At 37.0% G+C, this 22691-nt stretch overlaps 1 protein-coding gene across 2 annotated transcripts in view; it reads left to right on the top strand.

Moving 5' to 3' along the window:
- The window catches only part of DCAF1 (DDB1 and CUL4 associated factor 1), a 65537-nt gene that overhangs the window by 13306 nt on the left and 29540 nt on the right, over positions 1 to 22691 (top strand). The window contains exons 3-12 of one of the 2 annotated variants that reach the window (XM_063114529.1): positions 499 to 575; positions 2646 to 2719; positions 4974 to 5087; positions 13363 to 13500; positions 14760 to 15272; positions 15580 to 15681; positions 18541 to 18699; positions 20838 to 21017; positions 21532 to 21741; positions 22471 to 22640. In XM_063114529.1, coding sequence (XP_062970599.1) covers positions 499 to 575; positions 2646 to 2719; positions 4974 to 5087; positions 13363 to 13500; positions 14760 to 15272; positions 15580 to 15681; positions 18541 to 18699; positions 20838 to 21017; positions 21532 to 21741; positions 22471 to 22640 — 1737 coding nt within the window. The remainder of the gene's footprint in view (positions 1 to 498; positions 576 to 2645; positions 2720 to 4973; positions 5088 to 13362; positions 13501 to 14759; positions 15273 to 15579; positions 15682 to 18540; positions 18700 to 20837; positions 21018 to 21531; positions 21742 to 22470; positions 22641 to 22691) is intronic. The other variant, XM_063114530.1, reaches the window with a different exon arrangement.

Raw genomic sequence — 22691 nt, 5'->3', positions numbered from 1 at the left:
CCAGGTAATTGTAGGCCATACTATGGTACTTGAGTTTAATTCAGGGTATTGGGGTAAGTCATTGGAAATTGGAGAATGAATTGTGTCAGGTCAAGCAGGAAGCAAGGAAACCAGTGAAAAAGCTATTGGAAATGATCTAGGTAGTTGATTTTGGTGGTCGGGATAAGGATAGGAGTGGTCAGGATTTAGAGAAGTGATTGGAATAGGTAGAGCTAACAGAAAGTGTGGGAGATGAGGAGAAAAGGAAGATTGTAATGATGAGTCCTAGGTTTTTGGCTTTTGAGGTCAATGGTAGTGCTGTTTTTCGAGGCAGGGAAAGTTTTTAAGTTTAGGAGTGGTAATTGTTTAGATCTCTATGTTCATCAGAAAAAAGCACTTTTTTAAAAAGCTTTTTTCTTTTTTTTTTTTTTGCACCTTGACTGTTGAATTGACAGTTGTAGATGGTGGTGCATTTTTGTACACTTGTCTGGAGTTGACCCCTTCTTCCCTTTGTGCTAGGATGTCTGAATTGATTGAAAAAGAAACTGAAGAGTATCGTAAAGGAGATCCAGACCCATTTGATGATCGACATCCTGGTAAGACGTGTTCTTTTACACTTAGGTCTTTCTTACAAAAGAACAAAAGAAAATTGCTAATAGGAATATTTTCCTGTTAAAATAGCATTTTCTGTGGCAAGTTTTAAGACCTTTTATTTATTAAAATATTGTTCAAGGTGGGGGCAGTGAGGAAAAATTGAATATTTGTGATATTTACAGATCAAATGGAACATAACTAATTTAAAGAAGCTCAATTAATTACGTATATACCTTAGTTAACTCACTTGGTATGAATACAAAGACTTGAGAGAAAAACGTTCTCCCTTTCTTCTTTAAACCAAAAGCTGTTTTCCTCTGTGCCTTCATCTTTCTAACAATAACTGTCCTTTTCCTGATTGGGAAATATAGTTGAGAATCAGTGCCTTGCTTTTGGTTAGGAAGTAGATACTTGGAAACATGAATAATAAAGTATAAGCTAAAGTATGCTGTCTCCTGTTAATTTGGTTTTATTTTGGGTTAATTAAATTAGAGCCATGACAACCCCGCCTGCTTTGACATTGGAATTTGCTGTAATACAGAATTATGTGGGGCTTGAGACTTTGCCATTTAATGTTTTCCCCAACGTATGTAACCAGTGGTCAAAGCTTAAGTCATGTATGGGCCCACACTGCATATAAATTCTATAGCCAGAGCAGTCCTTTGTGGAGAGGAGTCCGAAATTTTCTGTGTAGCAAGTTAGTATGAATGAGTGGGAGTTACAAAAATAGGAATGTTGTATATCCACCTGAATGTTCTGGAGTTTATTTCTATTTCTCATAGTTTTGTTCTCAAGTGTAAGTAAGCTAGGCAGGTCAAATTGAGGGTCTAGTTGTTTGTGTGATGTTACCTGCTGCTCTTGTCCTAGACATCCTTACTTGTGATTTCAGAGGAATATTCACTATTTAGCCCACATCTTCAGTAAGGCAGTTGGAGTATGAAGTGTAGTACAAAGGTGAACATGAAGTCAAAACTTAAGTTAATGCATGGGATTATGAAAAGAATTAGAAGAGAGATGATCATGCTTAGTATCATTGCCTTGGAAAGGATGAAATGATAAAGAGGAAAAAGGAAAAGACAGAATGATAGGACTTTTTTTCAATAGAAACTTAAAAACGGATTTTTCTCCCTACCTCTTAATGTTAAACAATATTTGTCATTGGCATAATTTCTTTTAATAAAAGTAAGGATCTCAGTTTCATCATTTATAAAGCAAAAGTTAGATACTCTAAGGCTCCTGTTTGTTTTTGCTACCATTCTCTTTTTTTGTGTGTGAATTACTTTGGGATACTAATTACAACTTGCTAAAAACTTTGTTATCAGTAGCTCACTCTTGTTTTCATCCTACATTGTATTCTTTAAAGTTGCTTAATACTTGGAAAGGAAATTAAATAAGATAGGTGGTATCTGTTTTAAAAACAAACCAGTAATTCTCCCAGTCATTAGCTGTTTCTTTTACCTTTAGGCTGTGCATTGAGTAAATCCTAGATTCCTGGCCTCCTTTCTTCAGGAGCTACTAAGTTAAGACAGCCAAGTTTACTTGTTTCTTTAGAGTTGGTGATTGTTTAGTGGGATTCACTCCTCCACCCCACCTAGGGTGTCCTTAAAGGTTTGAGGGTGCATTACCTCTGCTCTGGTTGTCATTGTAGTTGAAGGAGCCCATTTTCTCCAGGCCATCCATCTAAAGAAACATGCTTCCTACCTTTCTGTGGCTGGGAAGTCAGGGGTTTTCTATCACTTTGGCTCCTTTATGATTCTTTTGTAGACCTCATATACCCTTGGTGATGCTGGTCTAGATTCACTCCTCGTTTATTTAATTCAGCATTGCTGTGTAGGCAATATTTTGGGAGATAGGAGAGTTAGCATTGTCTCAAGTTTTTATATTGTCACTTTTAATTTTAAAGAATGTTTCTTATGAAATCTAATTCATCACAGGAATCTTTCTTTCTGTTTATTTTTGCTGCCATTTTATTAGTACTTATAACAACCCAGGTGCCTTTCCAGAGGTCTAAATTGCTTGACTGGGATGACTTACTTATTCCTTTGTTTGTTCCTCCTCTCTTCTTTTGGTAGGTCGAGCTGATCCAGAGTGTATGCTGGGCCACTTGCTGAGAATACTCTTCAAGAATGATGATTTCATGAATGCAGTAGGTTTGCTTCTTACTTTTCTCCAGAGATTATCACCAGCAGATGCTGTACCTTTATTTATTCATTTTTTTATTTATAATAGTTTCCTTTCTCCTAAGGCGTTAGCAAAGTTGGGAGTAGAGTGGGTAGATTTTTTATTTGATATTGGTTCAGTTGAAATAAGAGTAATCATGGGCTTCTTTCTTGCTAAAGTCCTGGTTGTGTCCAAAATGTTTTCTCTTTGGTGTGTACTTTATTCAGTCGAATATTGGGAAGGATTCCCAAGGCGTCTGTGCTCATTCTTGTGCAAGATGATTTTGAGTTAGGGAATATAGGAGTCCTCTTGGATTCCTGAGTGGAAAAATAAGAGTGATACATATAACATGATTCTGCACTGACACTGCAATGTGTGCATTGGACATGTGGAGGGGTAGAAAGGTGCTTTCTCTCTAACTCAAGGCTGTTGTGAGGAGTAAATGAGAAAATATATATATATATATACACACACACATATATATTTCATTCACAGCTCCTGAACATAGTAATTGGTTAATAAATTGTGGCTGTTAGGTTTCATTTTGGAGACTAAATGAATGGCATGATGCTTGAGAGCATGGGCTTTCGGGTCCATGTTTGGGTTTAAATCCAGCCTCCACTGTTCACTGACAGTTTGGTCTTTGGGCAAATGACTTAAGCCTCTTCAAGCTTTATTTTCTCCAAGACTTATTTGCCTAATCTATGAAATGGAGATAATAATACTTACCTCCCAACATTTTTGTAATCCTTGAGTGAATTTGAGCGTGAATAGTGCCTAGCACAGAGCCTGACACATAATGAGGGCTCAGGAAGTTTTAGCTATTATTGTTATCGGCATTGTACTGACTCCCAAGTTTACTTCTGTATCACCAGTGTCACTTTTTGGCTTCAGATCACTTCCATTTGCCTCCTGGACATTCCTATCTGATATCCCCCACAGGCACCTTGAATTCCACATATCTAACCGTTTGCTCCATAATATGTTTCTCTTGTTCTCTAGTTCAGTAATAATCTCCTTGTCTAGACAGCTAGAAGGTGTTCTTTGCTCCTCTAAGCTCTCTCTCTTATTCAGTGAATGATAGGTCTTATCATTCATTCCCTTCCCATTAAACTTTTCAAATCCTTCCACTTCCTTCTGTCCTTGTTGCCAGATCTTAGTTTAACCACTACCATCTCTCACTTGGTTACTGCAGTAGCCTCTTACCTGGTTTCTCTTGTCTTGTTCTCTAATGCATTCTTCTCTTTATAGCCCAGAAATCTTTCTAAAATGCAAAAACTGACCATTGTACCCTCTTGCTTAAAATCCATTAGTGGCTTCCCATTGCACTCAGGATAAAATTTAAATCCCTTAGTTAGGTACAAAAACCTAATCTGTCTCTGGTCTTTGTTCTCTCTAGCTTCAGTTCTTGCCCTTTGGCCCTCCTCTCCTTCTGCTCCTTCTTAGCTACTCTCCACTTGGCCCTTATTTTCTGGCTTGGAATCTCTTCTTCTCTAAAGCCTCCTCTGATTCTTCTGCAAGGGTCGTATGGCCTCCTAGGCACTTGTGTAGCATTGTGTACTCATGATGTTGTTATCTGTTTTTCCAACTGTCACCTCTGTTGGATTATGAGGCTTTTGCTGGTAGGACTATATCAATAATTACTTTCTGTTGTGTACCCAGTATAAAACATAGTGCCACTTAGTAGTAGAGATTCAATAAATATTAGATGTGTGCCAAAAGGAAAGTTTTATTAATACATATGTATATGTAATATAAAATTCGAGTTTTTCATTAACCATGGTCAGGAATCTGGGGCTTATCTTGTTCTGCTTTATGCTTCTAAAAAAGTGTATATAAATGTGGGGAGTGATTTCTTTGTGATAGCCATTGAGCTTTGTGGTTGCCAAGTTGTTGCTTTAGGGGTATTTGGCTTTAGAGCTGCAGAAGAAATTATGTATGCTATCATCATGGCTCAGCAGGATCGTAACTATAATAATTAAAGGTTTAATTAGTAATTGTTAGGTACAGTCTTCTTTCATACCCTTGAAGAAAGCGATGGGAATATATTAAGGATTAAACTTCCTTAATTTGACAGTTGAATTTCACCATTTTCCTTTGGGGGGGGGCAGCTGGCTGGTAAAGGGATTTGAACCCTTGACCTTGGTGTTATAACACAGTACTCTAACTAACTGAGCTAACCAGCCAACTCATAACTGGGTTGAATTTCAGATGAAAAGCATTCCTTTTTTTCTTTACAGCTAGTGAATGCATATGTGATGACAAGTCGAGAGCCCCCTTTAAACACTGCAGCTTGCAGACTCCTGCTGGACATCATGCCAGGGCTGGAAACGGCTGTTGTCTTTCAAGAAAAGGTACTGAAAATAAAAGTCATTTTACTTTTTAATTGAATGGTGATCAGTTTGTTTGATTTGTCTTTGCTGTTAAAATCATTATTATAGTTTTTTTTTATCCAAATAGTAATATGAGGGGTTTTCAAAAAGTTCATGGAAAGATTTGTATTATTTTTTTAATTCTGTTTTTCCCTGAACTTTTTTTTTTTTTTTGTCTTTATCGTGACCAGCACTCAGCCAGTGAGTGCACTGGTCATTCCTATGTGGGATCCGAACCCGCGGCGGGAGAGTCGCCGCGCTCCCAGCGCAGCACTCTACCAAGTGCGCCACGGGGTCGGCCCTTCCCTGAACTTTTTGAAGTACCTTCATATATGTCATAGAAATTTAAGAAATCCAGACAAGCAATAAGAATTTAAAAATAGCGATTTTAGTGCCAGCCCGTGGCTCACTTGGGAGAGTGTGGTGCTGACAACACCAAGTTACTTAGGTGCTATACTTAGGTGCTATAGTATTTTTAAAAATATATTTTCTAGAATGAGTATATGGGGCCGAGCCCGTGGCGCACTCGGGAGAGTGTGGCGCTGGGAGCGCGGCGACGCTCCCAGCGCGGGTTCAGATCCTATATAGGAATGGCTGGTGCACTCACTGGCTGAGTACCGGTCATGAAAAAGACAAAAAAAAAAAAAAAAAGAATGAGTATATGACCTCATCCAAACTCTTACTCTTGAATGATGAGTTGTCTTTCCTAGTGATGAAGAACTTTGTACTCTTTGAGCAACCCCTCCTATTCTTGATGGTATTTAATATTTAGCTGATATTTGGAGACCTGTTTTGTGCTATATATATATATATGTGTGTGTGTGTGTGTGTGTGTGTATTTATATTTGTATATATATATATATTTTTTTTTTTTTTGGTCAGCTGGCCAGTGTGGGGATTCAAACCCATGACCTTGGTGTTACAAGGCTATGCTCTAACTAAGTGAGCTAACCAACCAGCCTTGTGCTGTATTTTGTGCTAAGTGCTGGGAACATTTTGTAAGCAAGATGGGAGCTTATGTTCATGTATGTGTTTGAAGGCAGCAGAAGCAGTAAACTGATTATTTCAAATAAGAATACTGTTTGAACAAAATGTTAATTTGATAGTGACTGTGCATGTATGCTTTACTTGTCAAAAATTAGTTCCTTTATTTTTAGAAGTAATATAATTTTTTTTTCTCAGCTTTAAGAATTTGCTGTGTGAATTAGGTATGTCACATACCTTGCTTTATTTTTGAAGATATTAAACAATGTGGGAGTCTTATTATATAGTTAAGTGTATAAACCAAACAAAAGATCTGGATGTATTTTTCATTTAACTTTTAAGAAAATTCTTATTAACTTTTGCTACAGAATGATAGTGCCACAAAAAGTATTTCGAGAATAACGTTGTAATTAATATTATAATTTGCAGTATTGTATACAGACTAGAGTTTAAAATCTCCAATTAGTAACCCCTGTGGGAGACTGGAAGAATCTATATCCTTGTCAAAATGTTCAAATTGAATTCTTTTGAAAATCAGGATGATAAAAGAAGCATTTATAGCAGTATAATTGCGTACACAAGGTTTCTAGAAGATTACAGATGATTTCACCATGCTTTGTGAAAGTTTCCTGATTGTCATTGTAGGAAAATCATCTCTGGTTCTTTATAGTTTTATCATTGTGTATCCAGAATGAAGTCAATGCCCTTTGGAGGTCAGAAGCACTGTAAGTTTAAGGGATATTATAAATAATAAAGTTTCTGCAAGAACAGTTTTATTGTTTCTTATTTAATTAATAACTAGTTTCTGTTAAGTTGGGAGAAGTGACTTATTCAAGGATGATTGTACAACAGATTGGAAATAAAGTGCCTTGAATTCAGTATCCTACAAAACAGATTACAAACATCTTTGACATTGTGTTACCTTACCATTGGATTACATAATGACCTTTACCCTTCAAAAATATCCTATGCAAACATTTTGTGTGTGTGTGAATCAATATTTCTTTCAAAAAAAAATTTAACCATAGCTTTAATTAATGAGTCAAATCATTATAGACAGATTGGCTACTAGTATTTCACAAAGCAGCGATTAAGATTCATTGCTTTAGAGCAGTGTTTCTCAAATTTTATGAACCATAGTAACACATTTATGGTGGTTTTTTTTACATTGCAACTCAGTCCATACATGTGTATGAAAAAGAAGTTTCTTGAATACTGTTTACTCTTTGTGTGATGCATTCTATTTTTTGTTTTATTTCTTTTTTATTTTAGAGCTGGTTACAATTTATTAAATAGATTTTATTAATTTAGGCACTGCTTTAAAAAGTTGTTGACGGCTGGCCAGTTTGCTCACTTGGTTGGAGCTTGGTGTTGATAACACCAAGGTCAAGGGTTCAGATCCCCATACCGGCCAGCCACCCCCTCCTACCCCTCCCCAAAAAGTTGTTCACTTTTTATTTTCAGAGATATTGAAATATCCTTTAAATTTTATTTTTATTATTTGAGTTTTATTTTTATTGTTATTTGGCTGTGTAGTCTTATATTGTGTGTCACTTTATGTTTAATATTGTTTACATAATAGGTTTTTCATACCGTTAAGTTGATCAGTATATGCTGATAATCCAGTCAGTTCAGACTTACTGTAGAGAGTTACTTTTTAAGTATGAGTACTGCTTTATTTTTCTCTTGGAGGTGTTAAATTGTTGGGTGTGGTAGATATAATCAGAAATAATGAAATCTCAAAGTGTAATCTTTACACTTGATTTTATACTCCGGAACATTAGGATTCTCCTAGAATGTTAAGTATATCTTTTATGAAGAAAGTATCCTTGGGGTCAGTTAGGTAGATGACTACTATTTATTGAGTACCAGCCCTGTGCTAAGCATTTGATTTGCATCATGTCACTTAATCCTCACCCCATCTCATGAGGTAGGAAGAAAACCATGAGTATATGGTTTTTCAGAAAGAGAGAGAAAAGAAATGGTTTCAAGAAAGAAGGAAGGACACCCAGACCTATCAAGATGACAGACCAGGATAACTTGTAAATTGCTGTTGCACACACATACAGATTCTTGATAAACTATAATAAGTTCTTCAAAAAGGAAATCCCTAGGTGCCAAAAATGAAGAGGGAACTGTTAAAGTGGTAATTGAGGACAGGAGAAAAACTTTAGTTGAGGAGTTGGGACTGACACCCTGACCCCTGCATAAAACTGGGACTCTCAAAGGACCTATATTGAAACAAGGGAAAAGAAAGATACCTGCCTACTGCCATGGAGAGTTGACAAGATTCTCAGGCTCTGCTCTAAGGAGACAGGGGTGGATAAGTCCCCTCTGAGAAACTCTGGGTCTGGGCCTTATTTAGGATGTATGTTTGAAATTTCTGCCATTTGATCAGGAACCCCAAAGTCAAGAAGTTAACAGCAACAAAAATGTCTTAGCCCAGTGATATTCCTTGAGTGTCTGGCAAATACAAATGTAAAACTACTCTGAGGGGGAAGCTTTCACAGTCCAGGCCACAAGGGATTCTCATAGAAAAAGCAATTTTCATGAAAGGTGAGTTCACAAAAAATTATGAAATACACCAGGAAATATTTCTTTATGATTGGGAGTCAACAATTACAAACAAGAGAATTAAATAGAACAGTAATCTGAAAGATACTAGAGAGTACCTTTAAAAATGGATGTTTCGGGGCCAGCCCGTGGCTCACTTGGGAGAGTGTGGTGCTGATAACACCAAGGCCACGGGTTTGGATCCCTAAATAGGGATGGCTGGTTAGCTCACTTGGGAGAGTGGGGTGCTGACAACACCAAGTCAAGGGTTAAGATCCCTTTACCAGTCATCTTTTTTTCTTTTTTTAAATGGATGTTTCTTTTTCTGTTTGTTCATTGCTTATAGAAATGCAACTGATTTTTGTGTTGATTTTTCCATCCTGTAACTTTGCTGAATTCATTTATTAACTCTGACAGTTTTCTTGTGTGTAGAATCTTTAAGGTTTTCTGCATGTAAGATAATGCCACTTACAAACAGGTAATCTTACCTCTTCCTTTCCAGTCTGCATGAATTCAATCTCTTTTTCTTGCCTAATTGCTCTGGGTAGAACTTCCAGCACTGTATTTGAATAGTAGTGGTAAAAGTGGGCATCCTTGTCTTGTTTTTGATTTTAAGGGAAAGGCTTTCAGTCTTTCACGTTGAGTATGATGTTAGCTCTGGGTTTTTTATAAATGGACTTTATTATGTTGAGGAAGTTTCCATCTATTTCTAGTTTATTAAGCTATTTTTTTCATTATAAGGTGCTGATTTGTCAAATTCTTTTTTTTTATCAGTTGAGATGATTATGTGTTTTTTTGTTGTTTTTTTCCCCTTCATTTTATTAATGTAGTATATTGATTATTGTACGTCGAACCATCCTTGCATTTCTGGGATAAATCCCACTTAGTCGTGGTGTATAATCCTCTTAATCAATATGTTGCTGATAGGGCTGGCTGGTTAGCTGAGTTGGTTAGAGCATGGTGTTAGAACACCAAGGTCAAGGGTTGAGATCCCCATTCTGGCCAGTTGCCAAAATATATATATATATATATACGTTGCTGAAATCATTTTCCTAGTATTTTGTTGAGGATTTTTGCATACATATTTATAAGTGATATTGGTTTACAGTTTTCTTTTCTTGTAGTCTCTATCTGGCTTTGGTAATGCTGGCATCATAGAATGAGTTAAGAAGTGTTCCCTCCCTGTCTGAGTGGTAAAAAGATTGCTGTTAATTCTTTAAATGTTTGGTAGAATTTACCAATGAAGCCATCTGGTCTTGGGTTTTTCTGATTTGGGAGGTTTTTGATGAGTGATTCAGTCTCCTTACTAGTTATAGGCCTGTTCAATTTTTCTATTCCTTTATGAGTCCGTTTCAATAGATTGTGTGTTTCTAGGAATTTGTCCATTTTATCTAGGTTATCCAATTTGTTGGCGTACACTTGTAATTGTTCATAGTATTCTCTTATCCTTTTTATTTCTAAAATTTGATAGTAATGAGCCCTCTTTCATTTCTTATTCTAGTAATTTGAGTCCTCTCTTTTTTCCTTGGTCTGTCTAGCTAAAGATTTGTCAATTTTCTTCATTTTTTCAAAGAACCAACTTTTGTTTTCATTGATTTTTTTTTTTTTTCCTATTCTCTATTTTATTTTTGCTAGCTTTGGGTTTTGTTTGCTTTTTTTCTATTTTATTAAGGCAGACAGGTTATTGATTTGATATCTTTCTTCCTTTTTAATTGTGTGTTTGCAGCTATACATTTTCTTTTAACCACTGCTTTTGGTGCATTCTGTATGTTTTGTTTTGTTTTGTTTGTTTGTTTGTTTGTTTTTTAAAAGATGACCAGTAAGGGGATCTTAACCCTTGACTTGGTGTTGTCAGCACCTCGCTCAGCCAGTGAGCGAACCGGCCATCCCTATATGGGATCTGAACCCGGGGCCTTGGTGTTATCAGCACCGCACTCTCCCGAGTGAGCCACGGGCCAGCCCCTCTGTATGTTTTGTTATGTTGTGTTTTCATTTTCATTTGTTTCAAGGTATTTTCTAGTTTCCCTCGTGACTTCTTTAACTCATTGGTTATTTGAGTGTGTGTTTTTGTGTGTTTTGTTTTGGTATCTGGCTAGTACAGGGATCTGGTGTTATAACAATGCGCTCTAATCAACTGAGCTAGCTGGCCAGCCAAAAGTGGTGTTTAATTTCCACATATTTGTCAGTTTTTCAGTTTTCTTGTGTTGTTAATTTTTAGTTTTATTCCCTTGTTATTTGAAAATATTCTTTGTAAGATTTCAATCTTTTTCAATTTATTAAGAGTTATTTTGTGACCTAACATATAGTCTATTCTGGAAAATGTTTTGTGCGTACTTGAGATGAATGTATATTCTGCTGTTGTTGAGTGGAGTATTCTGTCTTGGTCTAATTGGGTTATAGTATTGTTCAAATCTTCTATTTCCTTATCTGGTTGTCCTATTCACTATTTTTTTCAAAAATTTTATTTGTACATATTGCGGGGTACAATGTGTTGTTTCAGTACATGAATATACTATACGTTGATTCACTTAGGGTAAATAGCGTAGCTTTGTGCCTATTAATCTACAAGTTTCCCTCCCTCCTCCCCTGCCCCTCCTGTCCTCTGGTTACCATTATTTTACTCTCTACTTCTGTGAGAACTACTTTTTTTTTTTTAGATTCCACATGTGAGTAAGATCATGCAGTATTTGTCTTTCTGTGCCTGGCTTTCTTCACTTAACACGATGGTCTCCAGTTCCATCCATACTGCTGCAAATGATATTATTTTATTATTTTTTTTAATAGCTGAATGGTATTTCATTGTGTAAATATGCCACAGTGTTTTTATCCATTCATCTGTTGATGGGCAGTTAGGTTGATTCCATCTCTTGGTTATTGTGGGCTTTTTGTTTGTTTGTTTATTTTTGGTGGCTGGCCAGTACAGGGAATGAACCTTGATGTTATCAGTGCCACACTCTAACCAACTGAGCCAACTGGTCAGTCCCTCTTGGCAATTGGGAATAGTGTTGCAATGAACATAGGAGTGCAGGTGTCTCTTCGAAATAGTGATTCCGGGCCAAGCCCGTGGCACACTTGGGAGAGTGCGGCGCTGGGAGCACAGCGACGCTCCCGCTGCGGGTTCGGATCCTATATAGGAATGGCCGGTGCACTCACTGGCTGACTGCCGGTCAAGAAAAAGACAAAAAAAAAAAAAAAAAAAAAGAAATAGTGATTCCATTTCCTTTGGGTATATACCCAGTAGTGGGATAGCTAGGTCATAAAGTAGATCTATTTTTAGTTCTCTGAGGAACCTCCATACTGTTTTCTATAATGGCTGTACCAATTTACATTCCCACCAGCAATGTAGGAGGGTTCCCTTTTCTCTGCATCCTGCCAACATTTGTTATTTTCTCTCTTTTTGATAATAGCCATTCTAACTGGAGTACGATGATATTTCATTGTGGTTTTAATTTGCAATTCCCTGATGATTAGCGATGTTGAGCATTTTTCATGTGCCTGTTGGCCATTTGTACGTCTTCTTTTGAGAAATGTCTGTTCAGGTCCTTTGCCCATTTTTAAACTGGGTTACTTGGGGTTTTTTGTTGTTAAATGGTTTGAGTTCCTTATAAATTCTGGATATTAGCCTCTTGTCTGATGTGTAGTTTGCAAACACTTTTTCCCATTCTGTAGGTTGTCTCTTTACTTTGTTGATTGTGTCCTTAGCTATGCAGAAGATTTTTAGTTAGATCTTGTCCCATTTGCCTACTTTTGTTTTAGTGCCTGTGCCTTGTTCAAAAAAAAGTGCTGCCCACTCCCATTTCATGTAGTATTTCCCGTTTTCTTCTAGGAATTTCATAGTTTTGGGTCTTAAATTTAGGTCTTCGATCCATTTTGAGTTGATTTTTGTGTATAGTGAGAGATAGGAGTCTAGTTTCATTCTTTTGCATGTGGATATCCAATTTTCCCAGCACCATTTATTGAAGAGGCCGTCCTTTCCTCAGTGTATGTTTTTGGCACCTGATTCAAAAATCAGTTGGCTGTAGATGTGTGGGTTTATTTTGAGGCCTATTCATTATTGAAAATGGGAGGTACAGAGTTTCTGTTTGGGATAATGAAAAAGTTCTGAAAATAGGTATTTATAGTGGTTACACAACATTGTGGCTGTGTTTAGTCCCACTGAATTGTACACTTAAAAATGGTTAAAAAACTATCAAATGTAGAAGAAGGATTCAGAACTCTAAGAAAAGTTGAAGACTTTATGGAAAAAGATAATCATTTGGAAAATGAACCAAAGAACTGCTAGAAATAAAAATTACAGTGTTGAATTTAAAAACTTAATAGATGAATTAGAGTGAAGTTTAGACAAAGCTGAAGATACAATTAATGAACTGGAAGATCTGACAGGATGACCAGTAATGAAGCTAGAAATAAGAGGTAAAAAAGTATGAGAGAAGTTGAGACATGGACTAGAATTAGAAAGTTCAAAATGTGCCTGAAAGGAGTTTTCGTAAGAGAGAATAGAGAGATGAGGAAAGGCAGTATTTAAAGAGATGAGGCTAAGATTTTACAAATTAATAAAGTACATGACCTTTCAGATTCAGGAAGTGCGCTTTTTACTCTTATGAACAACATTGAAGTTTTTCATTAAAATTTTTTTCATGAGAGTGAAATCTTGCTTATGTTTTTAATTATGAAAGTGAGTTTTTTTCTGAATTGTACTACTTCATTTCCTTTATTATAGGAAGGAATTGTTGAGAATCTTTTCAAATGGGCCCGAGAGGCGGACCAGCCATTGAGGACATATTCTACTGGATTGTTAGGAGGTGCTATGGAAAATCAAGACATTGCTGCCAACTACAGGGATGAAAATTCACAGCTAGTAAGGACTGTGTTTGAATTAATTTTGCATAAGATGGGACAGTATGCACATGTTCTTCCTTGCTATGTTAATCTGAATAGGTAGATCCTAATTATTATTTTTTTTGCAGCTGGCCAGTAAGGGGATCTGAATCCTTGACCTTGGTGTTATAACACTGTGCTCTAACCAAGATCTTAATTATTACCTAGTTATTACCTTGTATTACCTAGTTATTACCTTGTATTGGACCACAGCTGTAATTTCAACATTTCAAGATTACTTTCCATAAGAGGTTTGGGGGGGGGGTGTGTGTGTGACTGGCCGGTGTGGGAATCTGAACCCTCAACATTGATGTTATAACACCATGCTCTAACCAGCCAAGTTAATCCATAAAAGTTTTGATGTAATTTTTTTTAAACTTGAAAATAGCTGGTTTTTAATCTTATTGGGGATCATGACATTTTATACCAAGTAAAGAATAGTACCATTTCCTGTGTCCCATTCTAATTCCCTCCCCAACATTTGTATTATGAAAATTTTCAGATGTATAGTAAAGTTGAAAGAATTTTACAGTGAACAGCTATATGTGCACCAACTAAATCGATATGAACATTTTCTTTATTACCTATCTATTCATCTGCCCTGTCCTCTCTCCATCCAGCATTCAAATTTTTTTAAAAAGTACAATTCAATATAAATTACATAGTCCCCCTCTCTTTTTGAAACTAATCACACACACAAAAAATTAAACCAAGACAAACAAAAGTAAAATTAATCACAATACCACTTTTTAGGTTTGGCCCCAAAAGTATTTACTTAAAAATAAAAAAAGGTGACCTTGAAAAATAGATTAATTATATACAATAAAGACAATGACTAAGAATATAACTTACAATAGATAAAAGTTTGAGAAGCCATGTTTGGTTTTTAAAGACAACTTAAAAACCATGAATATATGTAGTTTCTGTCTTTTCAGGTATGATGGTCCAGACTAACTTGACCCAAACAGATCAGTTGTGATTGATGTGTTTTATGTGCACATCTTCTGGTCTGGGTTCTCTGGAAAATTTTATAAGGAATAAGACTTTTAGCCATTGCTTATTTCATGAAGTTATGCGAATCAAGTCAACATATTCATCAAATCTCTGCTGTTACCAGGCATTGGACTAACTGCATGAGTATCTAGTTCTCTTTAAGTGGAAATAAGCATTGTTTATTAAGAATCATTTAAATTAAGATGCAGAAGAGACAACCCCTTTTACTCCAGTATCTGTTGATAGGTGGCAATAGTGCTTCGAAGACTGAGGGAGCTACAGCTTCAGGAAGTGGCTTTGCGGCAAGAAAACAAGCGTCCCAGTCCTCGGAAGCTCTCTACTGAACCCCTTTTGCCTCTGGATGAGGAAGCTGTGGATATGGACTATGGTGACATGGCAGTAGATGTAGTGGATGGAGAACAAGAGGAAGCTTCTGGAGACATGGAGATCTCCTTTCATCTTGATTCAGGCCATAAGACCAGTAGCAGAGTGAACTCAGCAACCAAACTGGAAGAAGGAGGAGTGAAGAAAAACAAGTCAGTGAAACAGGGTGACAGAGAAAGTTTTAGGAAAGCCAAGCAAAAGTTGGGTTTCTCATCTTCTGATCCAGATCGCATGTTTGTTGAGCTGTCTAATAGCAGCTGGTCGGAAATGTCCCCCTGGGTGATTGGCACTAACTATACTCTTTATCCTATGACTTCTGCTATTGAGCAGCGACTCATTCTCCAATATTTGACCCCTCTAGGAGAATACCAGGAGGTAAGAGTACCGTTCACACTTCGGAACTATTGTGTTTATTTCTGGGTTATTTTATGGTAACATTTTATACATTGATGTGTTCTTACTCTACTACAGAAAAATCTTTGCCCCAAATTAGTAAAGTCTTATTTATGCAGGTCGCTTCTGATAAGGTCTGTTTGATCAAAGTACATTCATATGTTTATCTTCCTAAGGGAGGGGGGAAAGATGTACCTCATTTCTTTAATTGTATATCCTTATAGAATGGAATAGGAAATGTGTGAAAATAAAGCCAAAATTTAAGATTTGCTTTTGGTCTTCATTTCAGTTACTTCCCATATTTATGCAACTTGGATCACGGGAGTTGATGATGTTCTATATTGATCTGAAACAGACTAATGATGTTCTGCTTACGTTTGAGGCACTCAAGGTAAGGTTCTTAAAAATATTAGGTCACTGAGCATTTTATTGACACAGATACATGCACGTGTTTTGGCATATAGCATCTCTGGGTTTTATTGCTCAGGATTTTTCTATTGCCAGATGTGTCAGAATATTAACAAACAAAACATTCTTATTTAGATGGAAGAGATGAGGCTTACCAAGTGTCTCCACAGAAATTTAGCAGTCAATCCTACAAGGCTGAATGTTGAGCTAGAAAGTGGATCTAGACCTGGGAGTGGTGGCCTTAGTTATTGTTACTGAATAGGAATAGAAAACTGTATATAGTACTTTTTTATGTCATACTGCCTTTCAGTTATTCCTTTTGTCAGCCAAAAACATTTTTTCTAAACTCTTTAACTGTATACATATTATACAGTGTTAAATTATCTAGAGCAAACAAAATACAAAACAGAAGATGAGGGGCCGACCCCGTGGCTCACTCGGGAGAGTGCGGCACTGGGAGCGCAGAGGCGCTCCCGCTGTGGGTTCAGATCCTATATAGGGATGGCCAGTGCGCTCACTGGCTGAGTGTGGTGCGGGCGACACCAAGCCAAGGGTTATGATCGGGCGACACCAAGCCAAGGGTTATGATCCCCTTACCAGTCACAAAAAAAAGAAAAAAGAAAAAAAACAGAAGATGAGTAAAGAAATAGCAGGCAGACCAAACTCAGTAAAGGTAAATGATTTCCTAGGTTGCAAGGGGACTAAACACAAGAGGGCAGGTGAATCTAGCCCACAAGTTCCATATCTATCCATGATAATTAAGGTGATCTGAATGGAGAGAGATAAGTTGAATGAATAACATTGTGGCTTTCATATAGTTCTACCCAATAGGTAACTGTTGAACAAAGTACCATTCTGAGGTGAGGTCGTTAAAATTACTTTTAAAGAAAATGTATAATAATAAAATAAAAAGTTATTATAAGTGAGATTATGAATGTCATTTTCTTTTGAGTTTTCAGGATTGTTACAGTGCTCTTCACGTTTTACATTTTTTTCTGTTCAATACAGTGGCTACTAGTCATGTGATTTTTGAGCTCTTGACATGTAGCTAGTGCCACTGAGGCACTGAATTTTTAATTTTACTTAATTTTAGTTAAATTAACCACGTTTGGCCAGCGACTAGTGCAGTTTCAGAACATTTTGAAATGGAATGGAAATGAGGATACTTGCCTTTCAGCCCCCCAAAATTTTAAGTTTGGAGGAGGTCATTCATAAGTGGAGTGATGTGTGTCCCTGTGTATGTGGAATGACGTGTGTCCCTATGTGTGGAATGCATTGTGTGTGTATAAAGAGTGTAAAGTCATGGTTACTTTGAACAGTGGGTTGAAGCTGGAGGTCAAAGTTGTTTCCAGGGCCCAGAGGTACTGCTTTCAGAATGCAGCATCTGGTCCTGAACAGGATGTAGTGGAGGAAGGGATTGAGGCAGTTGCTATTTCTATAGGTTTTCATAGGGGGAATTATAATGAGTGTCATTATTCAACTGTTTCCATGCAAAGTCATGTAAGGGATAAAAGAAAATGAAATAAGTGTGAACAGAGAAAAATCACAAAAGCGATCCTTCTTACAGAGAAATAAAACTATAGAAAGTTAGGCATACCATTTTGTTCAAAAGGAAGGCTCGGTGGTGAAGAGAAGAGGCAGGTGTCAAAAATTAGTGGAAACAAAATGGGTTAAAATAGAAAAGTGAGAAGCTGGATCTTATATAGACATACAGTATAAGGAAGGAAAATAGGCACAATCTTTGCCCACAGGAGTGAGTTGAGCTGGGTTATAGTTGTTGGTGAGTCAAATAAAATTAAAGTTGTTGGTAAAGGTTGAGCCTGTTTCTCTGTTTCTCCACTTCATGTCACTTTGTGGTAGTGATATTATGAGAAAATCACATGCAGTGGCCTAAGAGGTGAACAATACATGGTTTAGCTGCTTTTTGAGGGAAGGACTGAGTGGAAGTGTAGTAGAGTCTTGTGTAATAGGCAAAAAATGGGGTGATTAAATAAGAGATTAGAATTAGATATGAGGTTTAGCCTGAGTCTGGGTGTTGAGAGAACTTTTGAAGAGGGTACATACCTGTTGTTTTTGCCATTGACCTTGGCGAGATCCATACAGGTATCAAATCATGTAATTACAAGTTTGTGTTGTCTGTACCTGGAATACATGTCGGCATGGGAAACATGAGGGTGAGCTCTAGCCCTCCTGAGGCCCTGCCCACACTGGCCTGGGTTCAGTCATCAAACAGCCTGTCGATTACATTGTACTCCCTGCCCTTAAAATTGTGCAGGAGATCAGGTCCACCCAGTGGCGCTAGAAGGAATTGAACAGAGAGTTAACAAAGCTTAAAAGATAAGAAACAAATATCTATTTAAAATGCATTCTGATTAATTTTAAAAATTTACTAGTTTTGATAATTTGCTCAAGATTGTTCTTTTAGGGTATATTGAAGATCAATTTAAAAGAAGACAAAGTTTGGGACTTTGTTAATTGATAAATCAGTGACTGAGCCAAAGCTGATTATTAAAAGGGTTAAAATGGGAAGGTTAGCAAAAGTCCTTTAAGGAAGCTGTGTAATAATAAAATGTTCGTAGGATTATATCATTACTTATAGCAATATTTTTCATTTCTTATTTTTCACCTCATACAAACCTTTGGTGTTAGGTTGGAAAAGAGAAATATTAAGGAACCTTAGTGTTTTTTGTTTTTCTTCAGCAGTATTGGCTTTTCTTCTTTTGTGAGGGGATGGTTGTCTAGTTAGAGGACCCTTGTCTTTAGCAGCTTAACTTAATATTATGTCAAAGATTTTGTGATTTTTCTAGATGTTTTCATGGTAACTTGTATCCTCTTTGTTTAGCACCTAGCATCTCTCCTGCTCCATAACAAATTTGCCACAGAATTTGTTGCGCATGGTGGAGTACAGAAATTACTGGAAATTCCTCGTCCTTCTATGGCTGCAACTGGTGTGTCCATGTGCTTGTATTACCTGTCTTACAACCAGGATGCCATGGAAAGAGTAAGTCCATTCCATTCAGTTGTATGGGAATGGGATTGGGTGGGGGACAATCTCTTTAAAAAAGTACATTCATTGGATCCCCATACTGGCCAGCCGCGAAAAACCAAAAACACCAAAAAAAACCCCACATTCACATAACATTTAGATGAGAAAAAAAGGAATACTTAAAGGAGTACATTTTAATGAAAGAAGCAAGGAATGTGAATGTCTAATCTTCACAAAGCATTCTAAAAATGTAAAATTGTTTAGGAAAGGTTCTTTTTTCCCCGACTTTTCTGAGAAAATGCAGGATGGATTGGAGTCCAGGAGCTTTAATTAGTCTTTGCCATTTCTGTGGCATTAAGATTAGTCTTCAGGAACTATTTTGATGTCCCTCAATTCATATTTTACATTTTTGAATCATTTATTGTAAAAGATAAAAAAACAGACAGTACTTTGTGTATGTTAACACAGTTTATGGTAGAAATAGTAAAATCATTTCATCTGTTCTCAAAGCTGCAAACGTTCCCCGTTTGGTTCTGCTGTTTTTCTTAAGACTCTTTCGTAGTGATTCTTTAAAAAAGCGTAAGTGGGTTGTACATTTGAAAATTGATGGGCCCCTGGGCACCTTAGGACAGCTCTTGTCATTTCTGTGCCTAGAACATTTTTCTAATATTTTGTGTGGTGTGTCTTTTCTGGTAGAATGAAACCAGTAATTTCTTCTTGAGTTATATCTTTATTCATCTTTGCTTATTTATTAATAATAATTTTAGTTTTAATTTTTTTCTCTATTGAGTTCAACATTATGCAAGGATAGGTAGTCTTTTTAGAACAACAGTAAACTAATCTCCGTGTGTATATAAGAAGTTAGTTTGGCTAAGATATAGAAAAAAGTACCCACCAGACAAAGAGAATACTTTTACAATTCGTTGTCTGACCCATAGTAGATATCAAAATGTGTGAATGACTCAGTAAGTGAATGGAAGCTACACGTGTATACTTAGAATCAGAAGGCTCAGCCACTTTTGTGTGTGTGTGTATGTGTGAGTGTGTTGGCAGTATGGTTTATTGGGAAAAGTACAGACGTTTACTGCAACTGTGCACCATCTGGGTGAGACAAAGGTCAGTATACATGTAAAGTATAGTGCAAAGAACCATGCTAAAAGTAGTTGCATTTTAAAAGAAATTGTTTAATTTTGTTTACATGGTATTTTTTTTGACAAGCACACGTTATATGTGACTTGAAAGCATATCATTTATAAATTAGTGTAGGCATGATGAGCTCAATCTGTCAACTTAGATTTTTACTCATAAGTGCTGCTGTCTTTACAGCACAATAATACTGCTACCTTCATTATTTGAGGACAGCATTGTGGTTGTACATGGACCTAAACACAGATGACATGACACATTTGAGGGGTCCTAAGAATAAATCATGACAAGGTGGCACTCGCAGCCCTGGAGCTATGTGAATGCACTATCCCACCTATCTCTCCTTTGAAGCAATTCTCCCCACTGTTTATAAATAACTGCTTCTTCTAGAAGTCTGTTCCTTTTCCCTTGTTGACGCCTTTTGGCTGCTGCACCTGAGTGGCCACATGATGGAATGCCCGCCTCCCCTTCCACTCTCCTTTCTGCCCAGCACTTGCTGCACCTGGGCCGTCTTGCAGTCTAGGTGCTGGCCTGAGACTACAACTTCCTGCAGAAGGTCCATCAATGAGCACAGCTGAGCAGGACTCCAGATGTGCACAGATGCCGCTGCTTGGGCTGTACACCACCACTAGGCTCAGCCACTTTTATCACCTTTGGGGATGAGCCTTAACCTCTCTGAACCTCTTCCTCATCTGTTAAGTGGGAATCCTAATACATATGTAACAGAGCCATTATGAGCATTAAATGATGATGTAAATATTTGTTGGCTCTCAGGGAATATAAGTCGAATTTAAATTTTCATCGAAATTTAGGTAGTTTTTAGGTTTGGAATCGATTATATTCAAAAAGTGCAGTAATAACTTAAACTTTAAACTAAGAATGACTTTACCATGAATGATCATTGTATTCTGCAAAGATACCTATACTGGTGAAATTTTCATCCTGTTCAAAGGCTCCCTTGCCCCCTCCAAAATTTTAAAGTTATGCTTTATTTTTTTTTTTTGCAGGTTTGCATGCATCCCCACAATGTTCTGTCTGATGTAGTGAACTATACACTTTGGTTAATGGAGTGTTCACATGCCTCAGGATGCTGCCATGCTACCATGTTTTTCTCAATTTGCTTCTCATTTCGGGCTGTCTTGGAGCTCTTTGACCGCTATGATGGTCTTCGTCGTCTGGTGAACTTGGTGAGGTTCTTTCAATGGCTTTCTCGCTAGGAGTGGGGTTCTGCTTGTCTTGGCTGCCTTTAGCAACATACCATTGAAGAGACAAAGCTCCTTCTGATTGGAGCAGTTTTGCTATTACTCTTGGTGTGAAATCTTTTTTCTCCCTTTATTCACAAGTTTCTCTTCCTCTTTAGTGGTTAGAGGACTCTGCCATTGTAGACTTGCCTTGGATACAGTAATCTTATGGGGGGAATTGTTTGTAATCTTGATACTTCCACAGACAATGGCTCTATGCCTGTATATCTTTCAACATGATTAAAAGCTGTGATTTTTCAATATGGGTTTAATGTTTTGCTTTTATATGGTTACTGTTAGCATGTTGTATACATAGATACACTTTGATGTTTGTCAATCTTATTGAGCATAAAAGCTTTCTGAAATCTTTTTCCCCTTTTTTATTCTTTTACTTTTCTCTTTCCTGTTCTCTCTCCCTCCTCCCCACTTCCTCCCCATTCTTTTGCCTTTTTCTTAATAGATCAGTACTTTGGAGATCCTAAATCTGGAAGATCAGGGTGCACTTCTGAGTGATGATGAAATATTTGCTAGCCGCCAAACTGGGAAACATACCTGCATGGCCTTGCGCAAGTACTTTGAGGCTCACCTGGCCATTAAATTGGAACAAGTGAAGCAGTCCCTTCAGAGGACTGAGGGTGGCATTCTTGTCCACCCTCAACCCCCGTACAAGGTGAGAGGATCTTGTCTTAAAAGGGAAAGTTCTGTTAACACTGTAGTATCTGAGGCCTGAAACTCACATTAGATCAGTGGAATCTCTGTGATGTACATTGTTGGATTATACTTGCTCTATATGGAGGCAGAACAATTGAGAACGGATGTAATAGGTGAATTTCAGGGACTTATTTTGCTTCCAATTGTAAGTTACTACTTTTTGGGTATATTGGAACTAAAAGATAAACTGAAATGTGTGTAAAAAAAAAGCTTGCTTTTATGAAAAAGTGCTAGGTATTCTTCCTCCTGTGCGGAATTTTTTTTTCTGAAAGTGTGTGTGTGTGTGTGTGTGTGTGTGTGTGTGTGTGTGTGTGTGTCCACTTTTCTATCATCTGGACCTTATCTATATGTTCTGGGACAAAGATCGGTATCTGCATGTTTTAAAAATCACAAACTGAAAAGAAATCAATTACATGGTGCTTCTTTTCTTAAGCTGTGAAATATATACACAAAATAAACTTTTGTTATCTTTCTGGGTAAACTATCTTGTGAGTCTAGTTACAAATAGAAGATTAAACATTATATAATCATTATTTCACATACGGGATGACTCAAGAATTGTGGAATTTGAAAGCTATTGTTACTTAGGTTTATTATTAAAACCTGTTGGTCAGTGAGCTGTGCTTTAAGAAGATAGCAAGCAGATGATAAAGTTATATATAATAATAATATGTATTTCTCCTTATAGGCATGTTCATATACTCATGAACAGATTGTGGAAATGATGGAATTTTTGATAGAATATGGCCCAGCACAGCTATATTGGGAACCAGCTGAAGTCTTCCTCAAACTTTCTTGTGTGCAACTCTTGTTGCAGCTTATTTCTATTGCCTGCAATTGGAAGACCTATTATGCAAGGTGGGACCAGAGAAAGGTTTCAAATGAAGTTCGATCCTGCTTTTTGCTAAA

This window comes from Cynocephalus volans, chromosome 11 (genome assembly GCF_027409185.1).
Source record: "Cynocephalus volans isolate mCynVol1 chromosome 11, mCynVol1.pri, whole genome shotgun sequence".
NCBI classification, from domain to species: Eukaryota; Metazoa; Chordata; class Mammalia; order Dermoptera; family Cynocephalidae; genus Cynocephalus; species Cynocephalus volans.
The sequence above is the reverse complement of the archived record's forward strand: the minus strand, read 5'-3'. Positions and strand labels throughout refer to the sequence as shown.